Here is a 25,701-nt window from a genome sequence, read left to right as displayed (position 1 = left end):
GCGGCCCCGGCAGCGGCTGCCACGTCCCGGGGCGGGCGGGCGGCGCGGCCAATGGCGGGCGCGGCCGGGGCGGGGCGGGCCGGGGCCTGCGCCGGGCCTGGCGCGAGGGGCGCGGCCCCGGCGGCACAGACAGCGCGGCTGCGGACCGGGACGCACCATGTGCGGTGAGCACCGGCCCGGGGGCGCCGCGGGGCCCGGCCCGGCCCCGGCACGGCGGGAGGAGCCGCCGGGGCGGGCGCGGTGAGGCCGCGATCCGGCGGGGACGCGGGCACGGCCGGCCCGGCTGAGGGGAGGGCGGCCCGGCCCCGTTATCCCGAGTGCGGCGGGCGGCTCGCTCCGTGCCGGGGGTTTAAAGGGCCGATTGCCGGCGGAGCGTGGGGACAAAGGGCCGCTGTGCCCGGGGACACCGGGGGGATCCCGGCGGGCAGGGCAGGGCCGGGGGAAGGGGCGCTCCGGGGCCGCTCCAGCCGCGGCTCCGCTGCTCTCGGGGGCGCCGCTCCCACCCGGTGCCGGGGGTGGTTTTAGGCGTTGCTGCTCCGGTAATTTGTGCTCCGCAGGCCGGGCCGGGCCGGCCCGGTGTGGCACGGAGGGGTCCGGCCTGGCCCGGCTGTGCCGGACCGTGCCCGAGCTCGGCCCGAGCCGGGGCCGGCCTGGTTCTGGTCCTGGTCCTGGTTCTCCTCTCCTTCCACTCCGCTCCCCATGGCAGTGCAGCCACCCTGCCCATCCTTCACGCTCAGGAATGTCATTTATCCTTCTCCTATCTCTTCCTGGTTTTCCATGGAAATTTATGCAACAGCAATCCCATGGATTTTCCCTATTTTCTTTCCACTCTACCTTCTTTTTTCTTTTTTTCCTTCCCTGTATTTTTGTGTGCAAAATTACGCTCGCAGCGGGACTGTGCGTTTTACACTTAATGTGCAAGTTGCCATTTCTCTCATTGTTTTTGTGGGATGGAACCGGCGTTGCCTTCAAGCTGTCAAGCTGAGGAGAATCAGTCAGAGGCTCATACCTCAGCTCGCATTTAACACCGTGTTAATTCGTGTTTGAAAGTACAAAGCGGAGCAAAGCTAAGAATAGAAAGGATAATTATTATTATAAATAGTCTGCTGCAAGAATAGAGGTGGTTTTGGTGCCTCGTGCTTGCTGTATTTGGGGTTTGGCCTTTGAAATGTGCAATATTTACATTCTGCTCTTTGTCTTTTCTGCCGTGAAACGCCGGGCAGTTCCTCAGGATTTGGGGCGTTTCCCCACTTTTGGATACCAGTGAAGTTGTTCCTGGATATTGACCCATTTTATGGGAAGAGTGAGAAAAGCACCGGGGGTTGTTGTCTCTGAGGGTTGCTCTGGGTTGTATCCTGGATCCTGATTTCCCAGGCAGCTGCAGGGCTCAAACACAACATTTCTGTCATGGAATTGTGGCTGGGGATGGACAAACCTGGCTTTATCCTGCCTTCAGAGTTTTATCCCATTTACGCAGAAAGGTTAAGATGGGTTTTAAAAGAGATAAATGGGACAATGGTGCTGTTGTTACCCGAGTTCTCAGATTTCTCAGTCTGTGACACTGAAGGGATTCCAGCCTCCAGACTGGAATTATCAACACAGCGTTTTCAGCCTCACGTTCAGGTGTGTGACCCTAAAAACCCGATGGGCTGGTGCTGCTGGACAGGGGAAGGAAAGGAGCCTCCAAGCGCCCTGGTGCCTGCTGTGAGCACTGTTTGGGTGTGCTGGGTTTGTTTCTAACAGGGAAAACCGGGCTTTGTCCTTGGCTGTGTGTCACACACCTGCAGTGTGAGCACCTGGCCAGGTGTGAGCTGGGTGTGCTTTGCTCTGAGAGTTCAGTGGCATCTCTGAGACACTTCAGGAAACTGGTTTTTCCAGGGCTGTTCTGTAAATCAGTAAACCTGTCATCTGCCACGGCTGGATTTAACGAGCAAAAGGGGATGGCAGAGTTCAGGTCTGGGTCTGGGGTGGCAGAATTGTGTGGGACAGCAGAATTCGGGTCAGGAGTGGCAGAAAAAGGGATGTTCTGGGACTCCAGGAGCTCCTCCAGCAGGGCTGAGCAGCAGTTTTGGGATGAAGGATCCCTTGGAATTGCCTGGTGGATGTACTGATAACAAGGTCTATGGAAATGAGCGAACAGTAATAGGAAAAGGAATTTGGGAGTAAAGCCAGCCTGAGGGCTTTTCTGCTTTTGTAGGGAAAGGATTGCAAGAAGCAATTCCTTCAAGTATCTCAGTCATTTACCTGCAAGGGGTAAAGGCATTTTGTTTTCCTGGGAATGTGAAATTAAGGAACCTGAGCTCCAAAAAAGTTCATGAGGAAAATAAAGTTCTCAGCAGAAGTATTGTGGCTGTCAGCTATAGAAATCAATAATGCCCATTTGTTGGGAATGTTATTCTGTTAAAATGACCTACTCTTTATAGGGAATTCTTTAAATAGGATTTGTACCTGAGTGTTAAAAATCAGTGAGAGAGCTGAGTGTCAGAAGAGCTGAATGCCTGTTCTGGTGGTTCCCCAGGTGAGGTGTTTAAGGCAAACCCGCAAGGAAGGAAATGCTTTACATTCTAAATTATATTGTTCAAGGGATTTCGCTTGAGAGAGAACTTATTTCTGTGCATCTCAGTGTGATTCAGGAGCTGCCTGATGAGCTGATAATATTTGAGCTGCTCTTTCCAGTCCACACATGCAAAGTCCTGTGTGCTCCATGCCCAGCTCCAGGGCTGTCCCAGTGCCCCTTTCCTTATTCCAGAGCTGTCCCAGTGCCCCTTTCCCTATTCCAGACTGTCCCAGTGCCCCTTTCCCTATTCCAGACTGTCCCAGTGCCCCTTTCCCTATTCCAGAGCTGTCCCAGTGCCCCTTTCCCTATTCCAGAGCTGTCCCAGTGCCCCTTTCCCTATTCCAGAGCTGTCCCAGTGCTCCTTTCCCAGTTCCAGAGCTGTCCCACTGCTCCTTTCCCAGTTCCAGAGCTGTCCCACTGCTCCTTTCCCAGTTCCAGAGCTGTCCCAGTGCTCCTTTCCCTATTCCAGAGCTGTCCCAGTGCTCCTTTCCCAGTTCAGAGCTGTCCCAGTGCCCCTTTCCCTATTCCAGAGCTGTCCTAGTGCTCCTTTCCCTATTCCAAAGGTGTTCCAGAGCTGTCCCACTGCTCCTTTTCCAGTTCCAGAGCTGTCCCAGTGCCCCTTTCCCTATTCCAGAGGTGTCCCAGGGATGGGACTGGTGCCCACACAGAGCCCGTGGGGTGGCACTGGTGCCCATGGATTGGCACTGGTGCCCATGGGGTGGGACTGGTGCCCACACAGAGCCCGTGGGGTGGCACTGGTGCCCATGGATTGGCACTGGTGCCCATGGGGTGGGACTGGTGCCCACACAGAGCCCGTGGGGTGGGACTGGTGCCCATGGGGTGGCACTGGTGCCCACACAGAGCCCGTGGGGTGGGACTGGTGCCCATGGGGTGGGACTGGTGCCCACACAGAGCCCGTGGGGTGGCACTGGTGCCCGTGGGGTGGCACTGGTGCCCGCCTGAGCTGGTTCTGGTGGCACTGACCCTCCTCTCCCCCCCAGGCATCTTTGCTTACCTGAACTACCATGTGCCCCGGACCAGGAGGGAGATCCTGGAGACGCTCATCAAGGGGCTGCAGCGCCTGGAGTACCGGGGCTACGACTCTGCAGGTACCCCAGGCTCTGGGGGGCTATGGGGGCTCTGGGGGGCTCTGGGGGCTCTTCCTGGGTGCTGGGGGTGCTTCCTGCCACCCTCTGCTGCTGAGGAAAGCTGGGACACAAACTGGATGTGCCCGTGGTCAGAGGTTTGGATTGACCTCAATATACAGATTTCTATAAGCATTCTTGTTGTTTGGTTGGTTGGTTTTTTTTTTGTCTGTTTGGGGTTTTTTTGGGTTGGTTTTTTTTTCTTTTGTTTCCCAAGGGTTTTAAAAATACTGACACGATGCAAAGCGAAAGCTTAGTTCTAATCTAATCTTAGTTCTAATCTAAGTTCTAGTTCTTGCCTTTATGTGGCAGGCCAGCTCTTGAAAGAAGGGCTCAGGAAGAATCAAAAAGGGCAGATTTTTTTGACAGAAAATACTGAAAAACCTGAAAATACAAAAACCTCTGCACTCTTTCTCCATGTGCAGAAGTGATTACAGTATTATTAATATTGTAATATTATTACAGTAATCGTATGACAGTGTTATTAATACCGTGCTAACTCTTTCTCCATGTCCCACGGGGTCCAGGTGTGGGACTGGACGGAGGAAATGACAAAGACTGGGAGGCCAATGCTGGCAAAATCCACATTATCAAGCAGACAGGGAAGGTGAAGGCTCTGGATGAAGAGGTTCACAGTAAGTGTCTCCCTTTCCTCCTTTCCCTTGTTTCTGGTTTGAATATCCCCTGTTTTAGCCACAAACACGAATTTCCAGAGGTGTTTGAGGTGTCAGTGCTCAGGGCTGAGCTGTGAAGAGCCTGGTGATCCTCTGGCTGTTGGTGTGAAGTCACAGAGAAATCCTGGTTTTTCCAAAGCAAATGATTTGCAGCCTACTAAAGTAAAACAGACCTGAAATACATGGTGGGAAACAGGAAAAACTCCAAAACAACCACAAAGCTCCTTGAGCTGGGGATAGAGGAATTAGCAGGAGATAATTATCCACACCTAGAGCTTGGGCAGAAGGAGAAACCTGTAGCAACCTCCCCCTGTTCCCTGTAGGAATCTCTTTCTGCCCTTTATTTAAACCTTAATTCATTAAATCTGAGCTCAGTGCAAAGATGCACGAAGGTGTTGGGAGGGGAATAGAAGCTGTCTGAGGGTGGGGAGATCTTTTCTTCTCAGCTTCACATTCAGAAGCTGCTGTGTTGGTGAAATTGGAGTCTTTTTAACCCATTCCTGTGCTTACCTGGAGCACAGAGCGCTGAGTGTCCCAGGGGGAGGTGGGTCAGTGTAAAATCGGTGTAATCTCAGTGTAAAATCGGTGTAATCTCAGTGTAAGCCAGGAGCCAGAAAGCCCAAATGTTTTGGTGTGTGGTACAGAAACAGGGGATGGACAGAGCATTCCTGCAGGGAGGTTTGAAAAGAGTGAATAAAAGAAAACATCAGGATACACAGTTTAAAAGAGATTGTGGAAACACTCGTGGAGTAAGAGGAGTACTTTTCCCCAAGAAATAATTTTTCCCAAAGAAACATTGATGCTCATGGTAGCTTTGGAGAGACAGGGGTCATTCAGGGATGCCTGAATCACCATGGGGGTGTGCAGGTGACAGGAGGGGGCAAGGAGCAGCCCAGGCTGGGCTTCTCCCTTTGGGGCTGCTTTTTGTTCTGGCACAGCGAGGAGTGCAAGGAATGTTTTCTGTGTGTGTCCCTCAAACCCCTCAAGGTTTTGGTTGATGATCCCAAAGGCCTTTTCCAGCCCTGATTTTCTGTGTGTATCCCTCAAACCCCCTGAGGTTTTGGTTGATGATCCCAAAGGCCTTTTCCAGCCCTGATTTTCTCTGTGTGTCCCTCAAACCCCTCAAGGTTTTGGCTGGTGTTTGATGATCCCAAAGGCCTTTTCCAGCCCTGATTTGTGTCCTGTGGGCTTTGCTGGCCCTGCCAGCGTTGCTGTCCTGCACCCCCCGGGCCCTGCTGAGGCTCCCAGGGCACGGACAGCCCCTCAGGATGAACCTTTGTTGTGCAGAGCAGCAGGACATGGACCTGGACATCGAGTTTGACGTGCACCTGGGCATCGCCCACACGCGCTGGGCCACGCACGGGGAGCCCAAACCGGTGAACAGCCACCCGCAGCGCTCCGACAGGAACAACGGTCTGGGGGGCTCCTGGGGGGCTGTGCCTGCTCCTGGGGGGCTGCTGGGGTTCTGGGGGGCTGTGCCTACTCCTGGTGTCGCTGCTGGCCCTGGGTGTCCCAGCAGAGCTGCTGGCAGGCTGGGGCTGAGCAGGGCCTTTCCTGTGTCCCCAGAGTTCATTGTCATCCACAACGGCATCATCACCAACTACAAGGACCTGCAGAAGTTCCTGGTGAGTGACCCCTGGGGAAAGGGAAGGGGAAGGGAAGGAAAGGAAAGGGAGAAGGAAAGGGAGAAAGGAAGGAAAGGAAAGGGAGAAGGAAAGGAAAAGGAAAGGTGAGGGAGGAAGGCAGGAGCAGAGAAATGGAAAAGCATGAGAAAAAAGGAAGAAGTTGAAGGCAAGGTGAAGGCCGGGGAATAGTAAGAGCAAAGCAAGGGAAGGAGGGGAGGGAGGCAGGGGCTGCAGAGCCACAGGAGCTGTCCCTGCAGGAGAGCAAGGGCTACGAGTTCGAGTCGGAGACGGACACGGAGAGCATCGTCAAGCTGGTCAAGTACATGTACGACAACCGCGACAGCGACGACATCAGCTTCTCCACGCTGGTGGAGAGGGTCATCCAGCAGCTGGTAACTCACACTGGGGGCACCCGGGGGGGCACTGGGCACGGGGGCACACAGCCCAGAAACAGCCCAGAAACACCCCCTGCACCCCAGGGCTGCTGCTGCAGCACGGCTGGGCTGGTGGGACTGGGGAGGGAGAGTCTGTGCTGCTCCCCGTCCTTCCCAAAACCCCAACCTGGGACAGTCTGTGCTGCTCCCCGTCCTTCCCAAAACCCCAACCTGGGACAGTCTGTGCTGCTCCCCGTCCTTCCCAAAACCCCAACCTGGGACAGTCTGTGCTGCTCCCCGTCCTTCCCAAAACCCCAACCTGGGACAGTCTGTGCTGCTTCCAATCCTTCCCAAAACCCCAACCTGGGACAGTCTGTGCTGCTCCCCGTCCTTCCCAAGCTCCATCAGCCCAGGGTTGCTGCTGACCCCTGCTGGGAGCTGCCCTGCCTCCCTCCCTGCCTGTGTGCAGCAGCAGGACCCAGCACATTTAACCCCCTGGGTTACCTGCCAGGAACTGCTGTTGCTGGGGGGCTGTGGCACCTCAGTTCTGGTGCTGCTTCTGGCAGATCTTTGCCTCTGCAGGTCCCCTGACTGCACCCTGAGCTAGAGCAGGAGCCCCTGGGGCAGCCAGGGCAGTCTGAGGCTCCTTCAGTGGCTGAGGATGCACTGCCAGGCTCTGGGGAGGGAAATCCTTCCAGGATGGGAGGGCTGGAGCTGCAGGCAGTGCTGGAAACATCTCTGAAACCTCTTGGCTGTGTCCACAGAGACACAGGAGCAGTTTCTGTGCTGGGAACACTGAAACCTCAGCTGAAATTTGTTTTTCTTGTTGCAGGAAGGGGCTTTTGCCCTTGTGTTCAAGAGTGTTCATTACCCTGGGCAGGCAGTTGGTACCAGGTGAGTGTGCCATGGGAAGGAACATGCTTGCCCCCTGCCTGGTGCTTGTTTCTGTGCCCCCAAGTTAGAGTGGAGATCATTCTCATCACACTGTATGTGCTGGGAGAGGGTGGTTGTTGTTTTTCATTTCCTTTCTCTTGTTTTCCATCTGCAATAACAGAAAGCTCCCAGAAATGTTTTGGAAATGTCTTAGTGACCAGCTGTAGCACACCTGCTCTGGAGCAGGTATCCTCTGGGGATGGTCTGAAAGGAGATGGTTTTACCTTTTCCTTCGTGCTTGCCCCTGTGGCAGCACTTGGACAATTCCTCCTCTTGGCCTGGAACGTGGGCCAGGGGTTCTGTCCCACTTGTCAACAGCAGTGCCAAAAGCTGTGTGTGGTGTGTGCAGTGAGGGCAGTCCCTGTTTAGGGGTGCAGTGAGGGCAGTCCCTGCTCAGGGGTGCAGTGAGGGCAGTCCCTGCTCAGGGGTGCAGTGAGGGGTGGTCCCTGCTCAGGGGTGCAGTGAGGGCAGTCCCTGCTCAGGGGTGCAGTGAGGGGTGGTCCCTGCTCAGGGGTGCAGTGAGGGCAGTCCCTGTTTGGGGGTGCAGTGAGGGGTGGTCCCTGTTTGGGGGTGCAGTGAGGGCAGTCCCTGTTTGGGGGTGCAGTGAGGGGTGGTCCCTGCTCAGTTTAGGGGTGCAGTGAGGGCAGTCCCTGTTTAGGGGTGCAGTGAGGGGTGGTCCCTGCTCAGGGGTGCAGTGAGGGCAGTCCCTGTTTAGGGGTGCAGTGAGGGGTGGTCCCTGTTTAGGGGTGCAGTGAGGGGTGGTCCCTGCTCAGGGGTGCAGTGAGGACAGTCCCTGTTTAGGGGTGCAGTGAGGGCAGTCCCTGTTTGGGGGTGCAGTGAGGGGCGGTCCCTGCTCAGGGGTGCAGTGAGGGCAGTCCCTGTTTAGGGGTGCAGTGAGGGGTGGTCCCTGCTCAGGGGTGCAGTGAGGGCAGTCCCTGTTTAGGGGTGCAGTGAGGGGTGGTCCCTGCTCAGGGGTGCAGTGAGGGGTGGTCCCTGTTTAGGGGTGCAGTGAGGGGTGGTCCCTCTTTAGGGGTGCAGTGAGGGCAGTCCCTGCTCAGGGGTGCAGTGAGGGCAGTCCCTGTTTGGGGGTGCAGTGAGGGCAGTCCCTGCTCAGGGGTGCAGTGAGGGCAGTCCCTGTTTGGGGGTGCAGTGAGGGCAGTCCCTGCTCAGGGCTGCACTGACTCTGGGGAGTTTCTCCATCCCTGATCCCGGTTCCTCCCATCCTCGTGTTCTTCATCCCGGGATGGGTTCAGTGTTTGCAGCAGCTGCTCTGGGGGCTCAGGCTGTGCCCCCCTGCAGCTGAGGGGGGCACAAGGCCTGGGGGGGCCGTGGGGGTGTCCCCAGGGCTGAGCTGTCCCTGTGTCCCTGCAGGAGAGGCAGCCCCCTGCTCATCGGCGTGCGCAGCGAGCACAAGCTGTCCACAGACCACATCCCCATCCTCTACAGGACAGGTGAGTGGGGACAGCCCTCAATCTGACCCTAAACCTGACCCTAAACCCCAACCCTAACCCCAATCCACAGAGCACATCCCATCCTGTACTGTTCAGGTGAGTGGGGAAAGCTGAACCCTAAACCCCAGCCCTAACCCTAAACCCCAACCCTAACCCTGAACCCCAACCCTAACCCCAATCCACAGAGCACATCCCCAGGACCTGCTCCTGTCCTGCTGCAAGAGCCAGTGCCAGCAGCTCTGCCTTTTGGCTGATTAGCAGTAACATTCATGTATTTGTGTAACACTGTGGTTTTTTATTGAATAGCTCAAATTTGGTTTGTTTGTTGTTTTTTTTTTTTCCAATTGCACTTCCAGCTGTACAATCTATGGATCATTCTTTTGATGGAATATCCATAAAAATGGAGGAAGGTGCCCACCAGATAAAAAAAGCTAACACTTGAAATTTCAGACAAATCCTCCAGCTCCTTAGGAAAGGAATCATAAATATGCATTGTCTTTTTAATATGTGGCTGTTGCTTTCCATGCAGTGAAACATGTGGGAAAATCAAAATTCCTTCTTGATCAGAAACACCACGAGCAGCACGCAGGAAAATCCACCCATCCCACTTCCAGCACTGGGACATAATGCTCAGCATATGTGCAAAAACTGATGACAGGGCAGCTTGTCCTGAGTGTTCCTGCAGCTCTGGCTGCAGAAGGAAACAGTGAATTACCTTAAAAGCAAACCCCAATGGAGCAGGAGGCTGCTGCAAGCACTGCCCAGAATTCCTGGTGGGGTTTGGGTGGTCAGAGCCCTGTCCTGCCCCTGGGCATGGGGAGAGTCTGAGCTGGGCCTGCCTTCCCCTGTGCATTTATCCATCAGGGGAACCATGTGCCACTGTCCTGAAGGGCTTTAGGGCCAGCCCAGCTCACATCTGAGGCAGGAGAGCCTTTTCTGTGCCTGCACCTGCAGAATCCCTCATGCAGGAAAGCAGTGCCACATAAGGAAGGCAATGCAGGAAATGCTCTATTTTGAGAACCCAAATTTGCATGTTCTGATCAGCTCTGGGTGTTTCTGGTGGGGAGTGGCCACTGGCAGCTCTGCTCTGTCCCTTCTCAGCACCAAATCAGCCTGTCCTGCCTCAGCTCAGCAGCAAAGGCGCTCTTCTCCTCGTTTACTGACTCGATAACTGAGCTGGGAGGCTCTGAATGGTTCTTCCTCACTGAGTAGCAACATGAAAGCAGTATTTTTCCCTCACATTTTCACCTGCAGAAGTGGAAACCAGAGCACCACGAGCTCTGCTTGCGTCACTGAATCAGATCAGTGTCTGGTAGGTGAAACAGCACCAGGGCTGTGCAATAAATATAGAATGGAGGAACTCCAGTGGTGCTGCTCTCAGCAATGGTCCCATTTTGGGAGATAAGCTGATTAATCCACCCCCTCCCTCCCATACCCTGCACGATGACTGGCAAATAATTCTGCTGGAGGCTGGTGCTGAGCAGTAGGTGTTGGGTGCCTCATCTGCATCCCTGATGAGCTTCAGCACCGAGCAGCAGTGAGGAGGAGGAGGAGGAGGAGGAGACAGCATTGGGAATTTCCAGAGTTCTTCAGGAAGGATCCCTGGTGAAAGGCTGAATTTTGGGCACACACACGCTGGCTCTCAGTCCTGTGTGCCCTGAGGAGCACAGGGCTGGTTTCCTGAGCAGCTGAGGTGCCTCTGTTTGCTGGTGCACGAGCAAGGCCGAGCTCCCATCCTGCATTTCCTGAGCTGGGTCTCACACTGAGCTCAGGCAGGCAGAAATAGGTTTGGGTTCCACCTGTGGTGCTCAGGGTGGGCACACAAAGAGTTCCCCCAGTGCTGAGGGTAACAGAGAGAGAAGGAGCAGTGCTGCTCCACTCCAGGGAGGAAACTTAAAATGATAACAGGGCAGGTTTAATGGGGAAATGTGGCTGCTCATAAAGCACCTTGAATTCTCTGCCCGTGGAGCCACACAAAACATTAATTTGGATTTTCTCCTGATACTTTCCTCTACATTTCAGACACACTAGTAACACACTTGCAGACTTATTAAAAAGCAATCAAACTCTTGCAAGCCAGCGGAGGATGGGCACAAGTGCTGCTGCCCCTTTTGCTGTGCAGGCATGAAAATGGTGCTTCATGTTGGTACCGTGCTTTGGGGGCTCTGCTGGTGCCACCTGTGCCCGGGGCTGTCACCTGGGCAGCCCCTGAGCCTGCTGTCTCCTAGGGAAGGACAAGAAGGGGAGCTGCAACCTGTCCCGAGTGGACAGCACCACCTGCCTCTTCCCCGTGGAGGAGAAAGCTGTGGAGTATTACTTTGCTTCTGATGCCAGGTAGGGTTTTCCTGCACCCCTGGCGTGGGTGGGAATGTCCTGTTTAAAGGAGCAAGGGATGGGGTTTTCTGTGTGAATTACTTTACAAATACTAACCAAAACAGAGCTGCTGTTAAAATAATGAGCGCTGGCCTTGGAATAGAGTGTTACCTTTCTTGAGGCTCATTTGTGATTAAGATTTCCCAGTGATAGGAAACCTGAGGGAGTCCTGACCTAAATTAGCAGGCCAGGTGCTAATTATGAGGAGAATTGCGTTGATTCTCCAGGGATCCCTGCACCATCATCAATATACTATTATAATATAGTATAAAATATATCTTAATAGTATAGTATAATAGAGTATATATTATATACTATATAATATAGTATAATAGATATCTTAATAGTATAGTACAATAGAGTATATATACAATATAGTATAATAGGTATCTTAATAGTATAGCATAATATAGCATATTATATATACTATGTAATATAGTATAATATCTTAATAGTGTAATATAATAGAGTATATATTGTATACTATATAATATAGTATATTATATATTAGTATAGTATAGTACTAATATATATATTAGTATATATATATATATATATATTATATATCTGAATAGTATAGTAAAATTATCTATAAAATTCTTTCTCCTGTCCAGCCAAGGTCCATTCAGCAGGACAAACAGAGGCACTCTGCCTGCCCCTGGGGCAGTGTTATCTTTTTATACTAAAAACTACATGTACAATATTTACAATTACTTGCCAATACCCATCACCTGTGTCAGACAGTGAGCTTCTACTCCAAACCAATCTAAAAGTACCAACATCACAGCAGGAGATGGAGGCCAAGAACAAGAAAGGAGAAAGGCTGGACATGCCCAGATTCCTCCATCTTGCCCCCTGAACCCCCATTCTAAAAACCCCCCAAACTCTATTTTTCACCCTGTGATAAATTCACTGTCATTCTACTTAAGCTGTCGTGGTTGTAATTCTTCACGTAAGGGTGGTATTTTTACCATGGGTTAAAATCAGAGCCAGAGGTGTCCTGGGCTCTGTGCCAGGCTCTCTGAGCCGCTGGCGGGCTTTGGGCAGCCCCAGGGGGATGTGCTGAGCCCAGCTTTGGTGTCCCCGTGTCCCCACAGCGCTGTCATCGAGCACACCAACCGCGTCATCTTCCTGGAGGACGACGACGTGGCGGCCGTGGTGGACGGCCGTCTGTCCATCCACCGCGTCAAGCGCACGGCCGGCGACCACCCGGGCCGGGCCGTGCAGACCCTGCAGATGGAGCTGCAGCAGATCATGAAGGGTGAGCGCTGCTCCCTGCCTGCCTGCCTGATTGGGGCTGCTGTCACCCTGTGCCACCCCTGCCCCGAGCGGGGACAGGCTCTGCTCCGCTCTGGGGCATCTCTGGAGGTGCCACAGCCTGGTGTGGTGCTGGGGAAAAAATCCTCACATGTCATGGGACTTCCCCTCTAGTCTAGAGCTGTGGGGATGAGGATTTTGCCTCCAGCTTGAAGGTAAAATCCTCAGCTTGGGGCTGCAGTCACCCTGTGCCACCCCTGCCCTGAGTGGGGACGGGAGCCTGCAGCATCTCTGGAGGTGCCACAGCCTGGTGTGGTGCCTGGAGCATCCTCATGGGGAAAAAAGTCCTCACATGTTATGGGATTTCCCCTCTAAAAATCCTCAGCTTGGGGCTGCAGACCTTTATGGAGGCAAAACCCTCAGCTTGGGGCTGCAGTCACCCTGTGCCACCCCTGCCCCAAGCGGGGACAGAATCCTGGAGCATCTCCAAGGACTGAGGTGCCACAGCCTGGTCTGGTGCTGGGGAAAAAATCCTCACTTGTCATGGGACTTCCCCTCTAGTCTAGAGTTGTGGGGATGAGGGTTTTGCTTCCTGCTTGGAGCCTTCTGATTTTTAACCCAGACTGATCCCTCACCAAGTTGCCAGTTTGGATCTACCCTTCACTGACACCTCCCAGAAGCTGGAATCAAGCTCTCGCCATGAGCTGGTGTTTTGGCAGAAAATCAGTTTAATGATCTTTGGCTGTCCAAGCTTTTCTCTACATACACAGGGAAAATGGCAACTAGCAGGAAGTAATTTAAAATTCGAGTTACCAGGAGGTAAAGTGTTCTAATTTGTTTTCTGTCTTTCTTCATAGGTAACTTCAGCTCGTTCATGCAGAAGGAAATATTTGAGCAGCCAGAATCTGTTGTTAATACCATGAGAGGAAGGGTCAACTTTGATGACTACACAGGTAATTGAGCTGGAGCCTCCCTCACTGAGTGTGCACGGTGGGTGCAGGGGAGGGAGGGGTGGAAACCTTGCTGGGATGGGATGAAATCTGTGTCCAGTGCCTGCAAAATTCCATGTGGAATGAAATCTGTGTCCAGTGCCTCCAGAATTCCATGTGGAATGAAATCTGTGTCCAGTGCCTCCAGAATTCCATGTGAAATGAAATCTGTGGCACAGTGCCTGCAGAATTCCATGTGAAATGAAATCTGTGGCACAGTGCCTCCAGAATTCCATGTGAATTGAAATCTGTGTCCAGTGCCTCCAGAATCCCATGTGAAATGAAATCTGTGTCCAGTGCCTGCAGAATTCCATGTGAAATGAAATCTGTGTCCAGTGCCTGCAGAATTCCATGTGAAATGAAGTCTGTGGCACAGTGCCTCCAGAATTCCATGTGAAATGAAATCTGTGTCCAGTGCCTCCAGAATTCCATGTGAATTGAAATCTGTGTCCAGTGCCTCCAGAATCCCATGTGAAATGAAATCTGTGGCACAGTGCCTCCAGAATCCCATGTGAAATGAAATCTGTGTCACAGTGCCTCCAGAATTGCATGTGCTGCTGGCAGGGTCCCATTACTGATGGTTTTTCACCCATTTGGTGGTGGAGATGGTGACACTCTGTTAGCACCAGTGGTTTTGGGAGCCTCCCCTGCCTGCTCACCCTGACTGGGCTCTCTGCTCTTGCCCACAGTGAACCTGGGCGGGCTCAAGGATCACATCAAGGAGATCCAGAGGTGTCGGCGCCTGATCCTCATCGCCTGTGGCACCAGCTACCACGCAGGAGTGGCAGTGAGTGGGGGGCTGCAGGGGCCAGGTGGGGTCCAGCAGGGCCTGGCTGTAGATGGGGTTTGGGTCCTTCAGGCTGGGACATGCTCAGGACACCCAGCTTTGCATAATTTATGTTCAGGGTTGTGTAACCAGTGAGACTGACTTAGAGAAATCTCCATTTGAGGGAGGAGTTGGCCCCACAGGCCAATGTGTTTTCCCCCCATACCTCCCTGCCCAGGTGAAGTTTTATTAAATATAAAGCTGGTGGTGGTGCCAAGGCAAGGTGGTGACTGCAGTGTGGGCAATATGAGTAATTAAAGTCTAGACCAGCACTAATTGTCACGTGGAGTTTACCAGTAATATTTTCCAGCGTGTGTGGCAGCTAGAAGGCTTTTTAGTGCTTTTATAACCATGATGTAATGACCCCTGCCTTCTGCCCCTCCCGAGCAGACCCGGCAGGTGCTGGAGGAGCTGACGGAGCTGCCCGTCATGGTGGAGCTGGCCAGCGACTTCCTGGACAGGAACACGCCCGTGTTCAGGGACGACGTCTGCTTCTTCCTCAGCCAGTCAGGTACCCCTGCCCTGCCCGGGCTGGGGCGAGGCACCGGGCACACTCTGGTGCCTCCCTGGGCACTGGGCGGGTGCTCTTGGTGCCTTGGCAAGGGGACCCAGGGCTGAGTTCCAGAGCAAAGGAGGGATTTACTGAAAGGCATCCGTGTCCCCCTGTGTCCCAGGGGAGACTGCGGACACGCTGATGTGCCTGAGGTACTGCAAGGAGAGGGGAGCCCTGACCGTGGGCATCACCAACACCGTGGGCAGCTCCATCTCCCGCGAGACCGACTGCGGGGTGCACATCAACGCGGGCCCCGAGATCGGCGTGGCCAGCACCAAGGTGGGGAGCCCGCGGCCTGGGCTGCGCTTGGCTTGTTTATTGCATTTTATTTTATTTTATTTTATTTTATTTTATTTTATTTTATTTTATTTTATTTTATTGTATTTTATTGTATTTTATTGTATTTTATTGTATTTTATTTTCTATTTTTATTGTATTTTATTTTCTATTTTTATCGTATTTTATTTTAATATTTTATTTATTTGTAATTTTTGAAATTCTATTTTTATTTTATTTTAATGTTAATTTTGTTTTATCTTAATATTTTTATTTAAAATTTATTTTATTATTTTTATTTTTATTTGATTTTATTTTAATTTTTTTGCTCTTATTTTTATTTTTGTTTGATTTGATTTTAATTTGTTTTATTTAATTCTATTTTTATTTTTTATTTTAATATTTTATTTTATATTTTACTTGTTAATTGTTTTATTTTTATTTTTATTTGATTTTATTTTAATTTGTTTTATTTCATTCTGTTTTTAATTTAATTTTTATTTTTATTTTGTTTTAATATTTTTTATTTTTTAAAATGATTTTATTTTATTTAATTTTATTTTTTATTTTTAGTTGTTTTATTTTATTTTTCTTTGTTTTTGTTTTACTTTAAATTTTTTTAATATTTTATTTTATTTCATTTTCCTTTTTTAAAAATTTTTATTTATTTTTATTTTTTTAGATAAGATAAAGGAAACTTTGTCAGCATGTAACTCCCTCACTGGCTGTGCTTTTCCAAAGAAAATGGGATATTAAAACTATCCCTTTAACAAATGGGGAAATGTTTTTTACAGAACCCCAGTGTTTGTGTCCAGCTAACAGGACTGTTCTGGCTGGGGGAGAGGCAGCATGAGAGAACTCACTTTGCTGCCTTTCATTTGGGTGAAGTGCTTCTGCATGCTGAAATCTGCTTTGGCTCAGTTAAATTTAGAGGCGAGATGATGTCAATCTGTTACATAAATTCAGCCAAAAACCACATTTGAGTTTAACAGTTCATGGGGGAATTTGATAATGGAAAATTCATGAGTCTCTTACAAGAAACTCTTGAAGGAGCTGTTTGTCCTGTTGTTTTCAGCTTGGACAGAAATGGCATTTTTCATTTTTGCTCTGGCCGTGTGGGGAGGCACCAGAGCTGTGCACAGAGGAAATCACAACCTGAGAAGTTTCTGCCCTGAGGGGGCCCAGAACTTCCCTTGGAGAATATTCTGAGCAGCCCAGGCACGCTGGGTGCTGTGCCAGCAGAGAGCTCCAGTCCCCAGCAGGCAGAACAAATGCAGATTTTCTGGGCTCCTTCAGAGCCTCCAGAGCTTCTCTGGGTTCCACCAGAGCCATCCCAGCCTCCGGAGCTGGTCACAAAGCAGGGCTTGGCAGTCAGCGGGGGATATGGAATAGAAAATATTCCATTTGTTTGTTGTGTCCGAATCCCCTGGGGTGTGAGGAGATCACTGGTGAGCCCTGCCTGGTGAGCCCAGGTCCGTTTCTGGGAGCCAAAGGTGCCCCTTGGAGAGCAGAATCTGGGCTGAGATCTGCCGTGTGTGGGGCAGCAGTGACCTCCCGTGTCCCCCGCAGGCCTACACCAGCCAGTTCGTGTCCCTGGTGATGTTTGCCCTGATGATGTGTGACGACAGGATCTCCATGCAGGAGCGGCGCAAGGAGATCATGAGGGGGCTCAAGGGGCTGCCAGGTAGGGCCTGGGGCAGGGGAACCCAACTGGGCTGGGTTTGGGGCAGGGGAACCCAACTGGGCTGGGTTTGGGCAGGGAGAGCCCATTCTGGGCTGGGTCTGGGGCAGGGGAACCCAACTGGGCTGGGTTTGGGCAGGGGGAACCCATTCTGGGCTGGGTTTGGGGCAGGGGGAGCCCAGCAAGGCTGGGTTTGGGCAGGGGGAGCCCAACTGGGCTGGGTTTGGGGCAGGGGGAGCCCAAATGGGCTGGGTCTGGGCCAGGGGGAGCCCAACTGGGCTGGGTTTGGGCAGGAGGAGCCCAGCAAGGCTGGATTTGGGCAGGGGGAGCCCAACTGGGCTGGGTTTGGGCAGGAGGAGCCCAGCAAGGCTGGGTTTGGGGCAGGGGGAGCCCATTCTGGGCTGGGTTTGGGCAGGGGGAGCCCATTCTGGGCTGGGTTTGGGCAGGGGGAGCCCATTCTGGGCTGGGTTTGGGCAGGGAGAGCCCAACTGGGCTGGGTCTGGGGTAGGGGGAGCCCATTCTGGGCTGGGTTTGGGCAGGGGGAGCCCAACTGGGCTGGGTTTGGGCAGGGGGAGCCCAGCAAGGCTGGGTCTGGGCAGGGAGGGTGGCAGAGCTGTCACAATTCCTCGTGGCCGCCTCCCCTCAGGTGTCCCCAGGCCACCAAGCTGTCCAGCCCAGCTCTGAGCCCGGGGTTTTACAGTCCCTGCTGGCTCTGGGGGTCCCTGGGGTGTGAGCACACTCAGGCTGGGCTTTCCCTCCCCTGCAGACCTGATCAAGGAGGTGCTGAGCATGGATGATGAGATCCAGAAGCTGGCCACGGAGCTGTACCACCAGAAGTCTGTGCTCATCATGGGACGGGGCTACCACTATGCCACGTGTCTGGAGGGAGCCTTGGTGAGGTTCTGGGACTAAAGAATCCACAGAGCTGGTTAAAAACCACGACAAGGTGGCTCCAAGTGTAATGAATCCTTTCCCCCCCTGCAGAAAATCAAAGAAATCACCTACATGCACTCGGAGGGGATCCTGGCTGGGGAGCTGAAGCACGGGCCCCTGGCCCTGGTGGACAAGCTGATGCCTGTGATCATGATCATCATGAGAGACCACACCTATGCCAAGTGCCAGAACGCCCTGCAGCAGGTCATTGCACGGCAGGTGAGGGCTGGGAGGGGTCTGCAGGGCTCCAGAGGGGTCTGCAGGGCTCAGAGGGGTCTGCAGGGCTCCAGAGGGGCTGCTTTTAACAGAAAGTCACTCTCAAACACCCATTCTGCTCACCTGGGCATCCCTGCCCACCTGTGAGCTCAGGGAATACTCTTGGCATCTCACAGCAGCCCTTGCAGCAGTTGCAGAAGCCTGGCATGGTCTGTTTAACCCTTTGATACCCCCCAGGGCACGTGGAGCTGTTTGGTTCTAAATTAAGTCAAATTGGTTCTAAATTTGGTTCAATGTGAAGCTGTTTGGTTCTCAGTTAAGCAGCAGATTTTACCGCTGGCAGGGAAGAACCCCCCAGATGTGCTTCCCTTTGGGGTGGAACCCCCCAGATGTGCTCCCCTTCGGGTAGAACCCTCCAGATGTGCTTCCCTTTGGGGTGGAACCCCCCAGATGTGCTTCCCTTTGGGGTGGAACCCCCCAGATGTGCTCCCCTTCGGGTAGAACCCTCCAGATGTGCTTCCCTTTGGGGTGGAACCCCCCAGATGTGCTTCCCTTTGGGGTGGAACCCCCCAGATGTGCTTCCCTTTGGGGTAGAACCCCCCAGATGTGCTTCCCTTTGGGGTAGAACCCCCCAGATGTGCTTCCCTTAGGGGTGGAACCCCCCAGATGTGCTTCCCTTAGGGGTGGAACCCCCCAGATGTGCTTCCCTTTGGGGTAGAACCCCCCAGATGTGCTTCCCTTTGGGGTAGAACCCCCCAGATGTGCTTCCCTTAGGGGTGGAACCCCCCAGATGTGCTTCCCTTAGGGGTGGAACCCCCCAGATGTGCTTCCCTTCGGGGTAGAACCCCCCAGATGTGCTTCCCTTCGGGGTAGAACCCCCCAGATGTGCTTCCCTTTGGGGTGGAACCCCCCAGATGCGCTCCCCCTCAGCCCCTGCCCTGTGCTGCAGGGCCGGCCCGTGGTGATCTGCGACAAGGAGGACATCGAGACCATCAAGAACAACAAGAGGACGATCAAAGTGCCCCACTCGGTGGATTGCCTGCAGGGCATCCTGAGCGTCATCCCCCTGCAGCTGCTGGCCTTCCACCTGGCCGTGCTGCGCGGCTACGACGTGAGTGCTGCGCCCTCCGGGGGCTGCAGGGGCTGCAGGGGGGCTGCAAGGCCGCTGTGGGGCTGGGGATGCTGCAGAGGGGCTGCAGGGCTGGGGGTGCTGCACAGCTGCTGATGCTGCACGGCTGCTGCAGGGCTGGGTGCGACCACGTTCACAGGAGTCCCAGGATGAGGGAGGAAGATGAGAATGTTGACTCCATGTTTCAGAAGTGATATATATTATCATTAAAATATAAATAGTATGTATAATAATATATATCATATTATGATATATAATATATATCACAAAATAGTATATATTTTATTATATTATATTAATTATATATATTACATATATTACTATATATTATATTCTATTAATAATATATTTTATTATGTATTTTATGATACATTTATTATAATATATATAATATATATTTTATTATATAATATATGTTTTATGATATATATTATATTATAATTATACTAAAAGAATAAAACAAAGGATTTCATCACAAGGCTAGCTAAGAATAGAAAAAGAAAGAAAGAATGATAACAAAGGTTTGTGGCTCGGACAGAGAGTTTGAGCCAGCTGACTGTGATTGGCCATTAATTATAAACAACTCTATGAGACCAATCCCAGATGCACCTGTTGCATTCCACAGCAGCAGATAACCATTGTTTGCATTTTGTTCCTGAGGCCTCTCAGCTTCTCAGGAGGAAAAAATCCTAAGGAAAGGATTTTCCATAAAATGTCTGTGACAGCTGGGGCTGCTGCAGGGCTGGGTGTGACCATGTTCAGTTCTGGCCCAGGAGCTGCAAAACTCAGGGCTGTGGAGTTTTATTCCCTGCGCTGATTGGTAGGAAATGAAGGTGAAAATGTGTTGGATTGTTTTCAGTTGGAAGGCAGAGCGTTCCACAGGTTACAGAGCTCTGCACAAACAAACCAAGCAAGTGTGTAAATTCTCACCAGCCTGTTCTTTCTCCTCCCTCTCTGCAGGTTGATTTTCCAAGAAATCTGGCCAAGTCCGTAACTGTAGAGTGAAAGATCATCTGACTCATAGGGGCAAAGGGGAATTAAATGAAAAGACTTTTTTTGGTACCAAAATAACTCGATTTTAAAGCCCCCTAGGTAAATCTTATTTTGGTAAATCGCTGTTTGTGTACAAGATCACCACAATTCCATTGCATTAGTGATTGTCCAGTTGATTCCACGTGCTCCATCAATAGCTCTGGGGTTGTTTTTTTATTTTGATCAATAGGCTTCCATGAAAGGTGTTCAATGGTTTTCCTAAAGATTGCTGAGTGCTGTAGGTGAGGGGTTGCTCTGGCTCAGCCCAGGACTGCTGGGAGAGCTCTGCAGGGATCCTGAGAGCCCTGTGGGGACAGCAGGACAGCAGGACAGCAGGACAGCAGGACAGCAGGACACACAGCTGGAACAGCAATTGCGCCAGTGGAGGGAACTGCAGGCAGACCTTGGGCTGAGCTGTGCCCCAGGAGCAGGAGAGGATTCAGCACAGCCTGGGCAGGGCCCTGCTGCTCCAGAGGGGTTTAATCCGTGCCAGAGCCAGGGCAGGGGACAATCCTGTGGCCAGGGGGAGCCAGCAGGGCCAGGGCTGGGGCACAGGGCTGGCAGGGCTGGCTCGGAGCTGCTGCTGCTGCTGCTTCTGCTTGGGGCTGTTACAGCAAGGGAGCCTGTGCTGTGCTGAGGGTTCCCCCTGGATGTGACAGATCTGTGTGACCCAGCTGTGTGACAGACCTGGATGTGACAGACCTGAGTGTGACACACCTGGGGTGACAGATCTGAATGTCCCAGCTGTGTGACACACCTGGATGTGACACACCTGAGTGTGACAGATCTGTGTGACCCAGCTGTGTGACACACCTGGATGTGACACATCTGGATGTGACAGACCTGAGTGTGACACACCTGGGGTGACAGATCTGAATGTCCCAGCTGTGTGACACACCTGGATGTGACACACCTGGATGTGACAGACCTGAGTGTGACACACCTGGGGTGACAGATCTGAATGTCCCAGCTGTGTGACACACCTGGATATAACACACCTGGATGTGACACACCTGAGTGTGACAGATCTGAGTGTCCCAGCTGTGTGGCACACCTGGATGTGGCACACCTGGATATAACACATCTGGATGTGACACACCTGGGTGACCCAGCTCTGTGACTTCAACACACCTGAAGGGCATAAAAAGGCTCCATAAACCCAACAGAAATAACCTTTGAAAATTGCCTTGGTAATTAAGGAATTACCTAAAGAAATTACCTTGGTAATATATCCGTGACAGGCTTGAAGGGAATCAAAAATTACACAGAAAATGATACCCAAAATGCCACAGAAAATAATACTCAAAATGACACAGAAAATACTCAAAACGACACAGAAAATAATACCCAAAATGGCACAGAAAATAATACTCAAAATGGCGCAGCAAATACCCCTTCAGGACTGAAAACCTGACTTTCCAGAGTCACCAAAGGGCAGTTATTGTGTGTTTCCTCATGTGCAAAGGTGAATTTCCTCCCCCTTTGCTGGGATTTGAATTGGCTCTCCACAGACCGTGCCACAAGGTGTAGAACAGTGCTGGGGGATGTTCCAGGTGATTTACTGCCCTGAGAAATGGCTTTAGCAAATGGGCAGTGCCCAGTTCCCCTGGCACAGCGGATGTTCCCAAAGATTCTCTGGAATTCTGTGTTTTATAAACTCTTCAGCTCAGTTCAGTGCCCAGATGCATTTCAATTGATGAAATGAAATGCTGAGTGCCTGGAGAAGCCCCTCAGAGGCAGAGCCTGTGTTTATTGACCTGTCCCACTGTTGTTTGTGAGCACACGGTGCCGCCAGCGTCTGCTCGCGAGCAAAGAGTGGGAATTGCTGCGTTTTGGGTCAGTGAAGGCTCCGTGTGTGAGGCCCTGCCACAGCCGTGCCCTTCAGCGCAGGGAAAACAGATTGGCCAGTGCTCACAGTGGCAGAGAGCTCCCCATCTTCCTCCCCCTCCTCTTCCTGCTCTTCCTCCTCCTCTTCCTCCTCTTCCTCCTCTTCCTCCTCCTCTTCCTCCTCTTCCTCCTCTTCCTCCCCCTCTTCTTCCTCCTCTTCCTCCTCCTCTTCTTCTTCCTCCTCTTCCTCCTCTTCCTCCTCCTCTTCCTCCCCCTCTTCCTCTTCCCCCTCTTCCTCCCCCTCTTCCTCCCCCTCTTCCTCCTCCTCTTCCTCCTCCTCTTCCTCCTCCCAAAGCCCTGCAGGGCTGGGTCCAGGCTGGGTTCCCCCTGGCGCAGGGATGTGCAGTGCCCCGTCCTTTGCTCTCAGAACAGCGCCTGTTAATTAATATTAATTAATTAATTAATATTAATTAATATTAATTAATATTAATTAATTAATATTAATATTAATTAATATTAATTAATAAACACTCATTAAAACCCCCACGAGGGGATGATGGGGGGCCCTTTTGTGTCCCCCTGGCACAGAGCATGGGGCAGCCAGCCCTGGGAGTTTGAGCGCAGGAGTTTCAGTGCAGGAGTTTGAGCGCAGGAGTTTGAGCGCAGGAGTTTGAGGGCAGGAGTTTGAGGGCAGGAGTTTGAGCGCAGGAGTTTGAGTGCAGGAGTTTGAGGGCAGGAGTTTGAGCGCAGGAGTTTGAGTGCAGGATTTCAGTGCAGGAGTTTGAGGGCAGGAGTTTGAGTGCAGGAGTTTGAATGCAGGAGTTTGAATGCAGGAGTCTGAGCGCAGGAGTTTGAGTGCAGGAGTTTGAGCGCAGGAGTTTCAGCACAGGGGTTTCAGCGCAGGAGTTTGAGTGCAGGAGTTCCAGCGCAGGAGTTTGAGTGCAGGAGTTTGAGCGCAGGAGTTTCAGCACAAGCTGTGGCACCTTGGGGAGAGCCAAGGGGACCAAAGATCGAGTTAGGAGCGTCCAGCGTGGTTGTGCTGAGCTCTCTGAGGGATTTCCCTGTTGCTGTTGGTGCTGGGGCAGTGGGAATGCACACAGGACTCTCTCTGCCTTTCCTTACCTCATTCTGCCCCCCCGTTGCATCTCTGAAGGGATGATGCTCCTCTTCCCCTTAGGAAAAGACTTGTAGGATGTCTCGTGGTATTTATTGACAGCCAGTCAGCCTTCTGCTCTCCCAAATGAATGTTTTGCTTACTGAGCCAGTGAAATCCTCTCCTTCCTCGCTGAGGGCTTGGAACATTCAGTAGTCCTGTCTCTAAAATTGAGCCACAGGTAAACACAAACCTCCAGAGCCCTTTGCTGTCACAGATTATTCTGGTGCGAGGAGGTTTTAATTCCCCAGAGCTCAGCAGATCCCCCAGAGCTCAGCCCACCTTTCTGCCCAGCAGTTCTCACCCCGATTCCACACTCCAATTAAGCTGCACATGGAATTTGCTGCAGCCAGAAGGGTTTTTTGGGTTTCCCCCCTGGCTGTGATGCAGAAGGGCTCTGGGCAGGTTTTTCTCCCCCAGATTTTCTGTGCAGAGCCCATCAGTGCCTGGGGCTGGGCAGGGCATCTCCTGCTGCCCCCAAAGCTGCTGAGAGAGCCAGAACAGCAGAGCAATGACAGAAATGCAGACTTTGGGGAGGAAGGCTTCTCCCCAGCCTCCCTTTTAAATGAAATCTGCCCTCTGCAGTCACTCCTGCCTCTCTAGGAAGGGAATAAAAATCCAGTTTCTCTGCACTTGTTGATCCTGCTTTTGGATTCCAAACATTCAGTTTCCAAGCCACCGAGGTCTCGTGCAAGTGAAGATTATAATTTTATTTAAGCAACAAGACAAAGGGCAGGGAGTTTTAGTGAAGTAAAAATCACTAAAACTGATTTGGGAGCTCTGCTCTGCTCATTACACTGCTGGCACTGCCAGGGATCCACAGTTGGGTGGATGGAGGGAGAAGATGAAATTAAATAGCTCAAGTAGCAGGTCAGTGTTTGGCTGTGGCTGATTTTAGATCCTGCCTGAATGTACCAAATTGCCTCAAAGCATGGAGTCCCTCCTCTTCACCAGGACAGGAAGAAGAAGAAACAGAAGTATTTGGGTTGGCAAAAAAAAAAAAAAAAAGGAAAAAAAAAACAAAGGAAAGAAAACTTTATTTGCCTTCAATTCAGTTTCTGTAAATAGAGATTTGAGTGGCAAACCCTTGTTTGTCCCTTGTAGATTCTGTGCTGTACATATCCAGCTGGCTGGGGCTGTGGGACCAGACTGTGTTTGTCGTGTGCTCTAGGAGATGTCTTTGATTCTGTCTGTAGTGTTTATTATCATTTGGGTTTTGTCTCTTTGCTTACTGTTTTTGTATCTCACCCTTTGAATAAAATCAAGTGCCCTACATTAACCAAATGGAGCTGCTGGTCTTGAGTGCACTGAGGTGACCCTGGGGGGGTTCAGGGCTGGGGGGACAGAGCAGAAAAGCTCAGGGCTGAACAGTGGGGCTGTTCTGGGTCAGGGTCAGCATTTCATTTCTGGAGTTTCACCTGCAGGAGAGCCCGTGAGATCCCCCTGAGGCAGCTCCTGTACCGGAATTCTCGCTGAATTATTATTTAATGATCACTGGGACAGCAGAGCCCGTCCCTGGCTGTGCCCAGTGAGGGTCACCCACACCCACAGCTCCTGGCTGGGTGAGGCTGGGCAGGGGCTCAGGGCTGAAACACACCCGGGTGCCTTGGCCAGGGAGCGCCAGGGTGACAGAGCCGAGGAGCTCCAGCCCTGGATTTCCATCTCTGGATTTCCACCCCTGGATTTCCATCTTTGGATTTCCACCCTTGGAATTCCACCCTTGGAATTCCATCCCCTTTCCTCATGGGTTCATTTCCTCATGGGTGACAGAACCGTGGAATTCCAGCCCTGGATTTCCACCCTTGGAATTTCATCTCTGGAATTCCAGCCCTGGATTTCCACCCCTGGAATTCCAGCTCTGGAAGGTGGAGCTGTTGTTTCACGGTCCCTTTTGCAGGTGGATCTGGTGTTTCAGGGTCCCTTTTGCAGGTGGATCTGGTGTTTCAGGGTCCCTTTAGCGGGTGGATTTCGTGTTCCAAGGTCCCTTTGTGGGTGCAGTTGGTGTTTCACGGTCCCTTTTGCAGGTGGATTTCGTGTTTCAAGGTCCCTTTGTGGGTGCAGTTGGTGTTTCACGGTCCCTTTTGCAGGTGGATCGCATCGCTGCCTCCCGAGACTGAGCCCGAAGCTGCTGAGGAGAGAGAGCAGAGCCGGGGGTGAGCGGGCTCTGCTCTGGTGTGACACTGCCTGGGGGTGGCACCGTCCCTGGGGTGGCACCATTGCCAGAGTGACGCCATCCCCAGGGTGACATCTGCCCTGATGTGACACCTGCCTTCGTGGCACCGGCACTGAGGTGATACCATCCCAAGGGTGGCACCATCTCCAGGGTGACACCAGCCCTGTAGTGGCACCATCCCAATGGTGACATTGGCAACGAGGCGATGCCACCCCAAATGGTGGCACTATCCCAAAGGTGACACCATCCCAATGGTGACATTGGCACCCAGGCGATGCAACCCCATGGGTGGCACGCTCCCAAGGGTGACACCATCCCAGGCCCCCCCCCCCAGCCCCCTAAATGTGAGAGCTGAGCACCGAACACAGCCCAGAGCCACCCTGGGGAGGTGGCACAAATGGGGAGGTGACACAAATGGGGAGGTGGCACCCCCAGAGGTCACTGCTCGCTGCTGTGTTTGCACGGGAGTTCTCCTCCTGTCTGTAGTTCTTAAGCAATAAAAACCTGCAGGGATTCCCTTGGTT

General features: G+C 52.2%; 1 protein-coding gene and 1 long non-coding RNA gene across 4 annotated transcripts; both read left to right on the top strand.

Moving 5' to 3' along the window:
- Positions 1-31: 31 nt before the first annotated feature.
- Positions 32-25,701, top strand: GFPT1 (glutamine--fructose-6-phosphate transaminase 1). 3 transcript variants are annotated; one of them, XR_012583800.1, is made up of 20 exons: positions 32-164; positions 3,559-3,666; positions 4,230-4,337; positions 5,664-5,789; positions 5,943-6,001; positions 6,259-6,393; positions 7,208-7,269; positions 8,680-8,759; positions 10,988-11,093; positions 12,230-12,393; positions 13,247-13,342; positions 14,068-14,165; positions 14,595-14,715; positions 14,879-15,036; positions 16,603-16,717; positions 17,481-17,608; positions 17,699-17,866; positions 18,813-18,974; positions 25,092-25,211; positions 25,415-25,701. XR_012583800.1 is itself a non-coding variant. In XM_074559135.1 (19 exons), exons 1-19 carry the CDS (start codon positions 158-160, stop codon positions 25,119-25,121), a joined length of 2,031 nt encoding a protein of 676 aa, XP_074415236.1. In that variant the 5' UTR covers positions 32-157; the 3' UTR covers positions 25,122-25,701. The 3 variants fall into 3 exon arrangements, 2 of the variants coding, with proteins under 2 accessions (XP_074415236.1, XP_074415235.1); XM_074559135.1 differs by having other exon boundaries at positions 25,092-25,701; XM_074559134.1 differs by lacking the exons at positions 25,092-25,211; positions 25,415-25,701 and adding an exon at positions 19,953-20,986.
- LOC141731898 (uncharacterized) lies at positions 21,023-24,288 on the top strand. Its single transcript, XR_012583801.1, has 2 exons — positions 21,023-22,714; positions 22,786-24,288. It is a non-coding gene; the product is annotated as an uncharacterized LOC141731898 (long non-coding RNA).

This window comes from Zonotrichia albicollis, chromosome 26 (assembly GCF_047830755.1).
Source record: "Zonotrichia albicollis isolate bZonAlb1 chromosome 26, bZonAlb1.hap1, whole genome shotgun sequence".
Taxonomy (NCBI): domain Eukaryota; kingdom Metazoa; phylum Chordata; class Aves; order Passeriformes; family Passerellidae; genus Zonotrichia; species Zonotrichia albicollis.
Note: the sequence above shows the minus strand (reverse complement) of the source record. Positions and strands in the feature narration are given on the sequence as shown.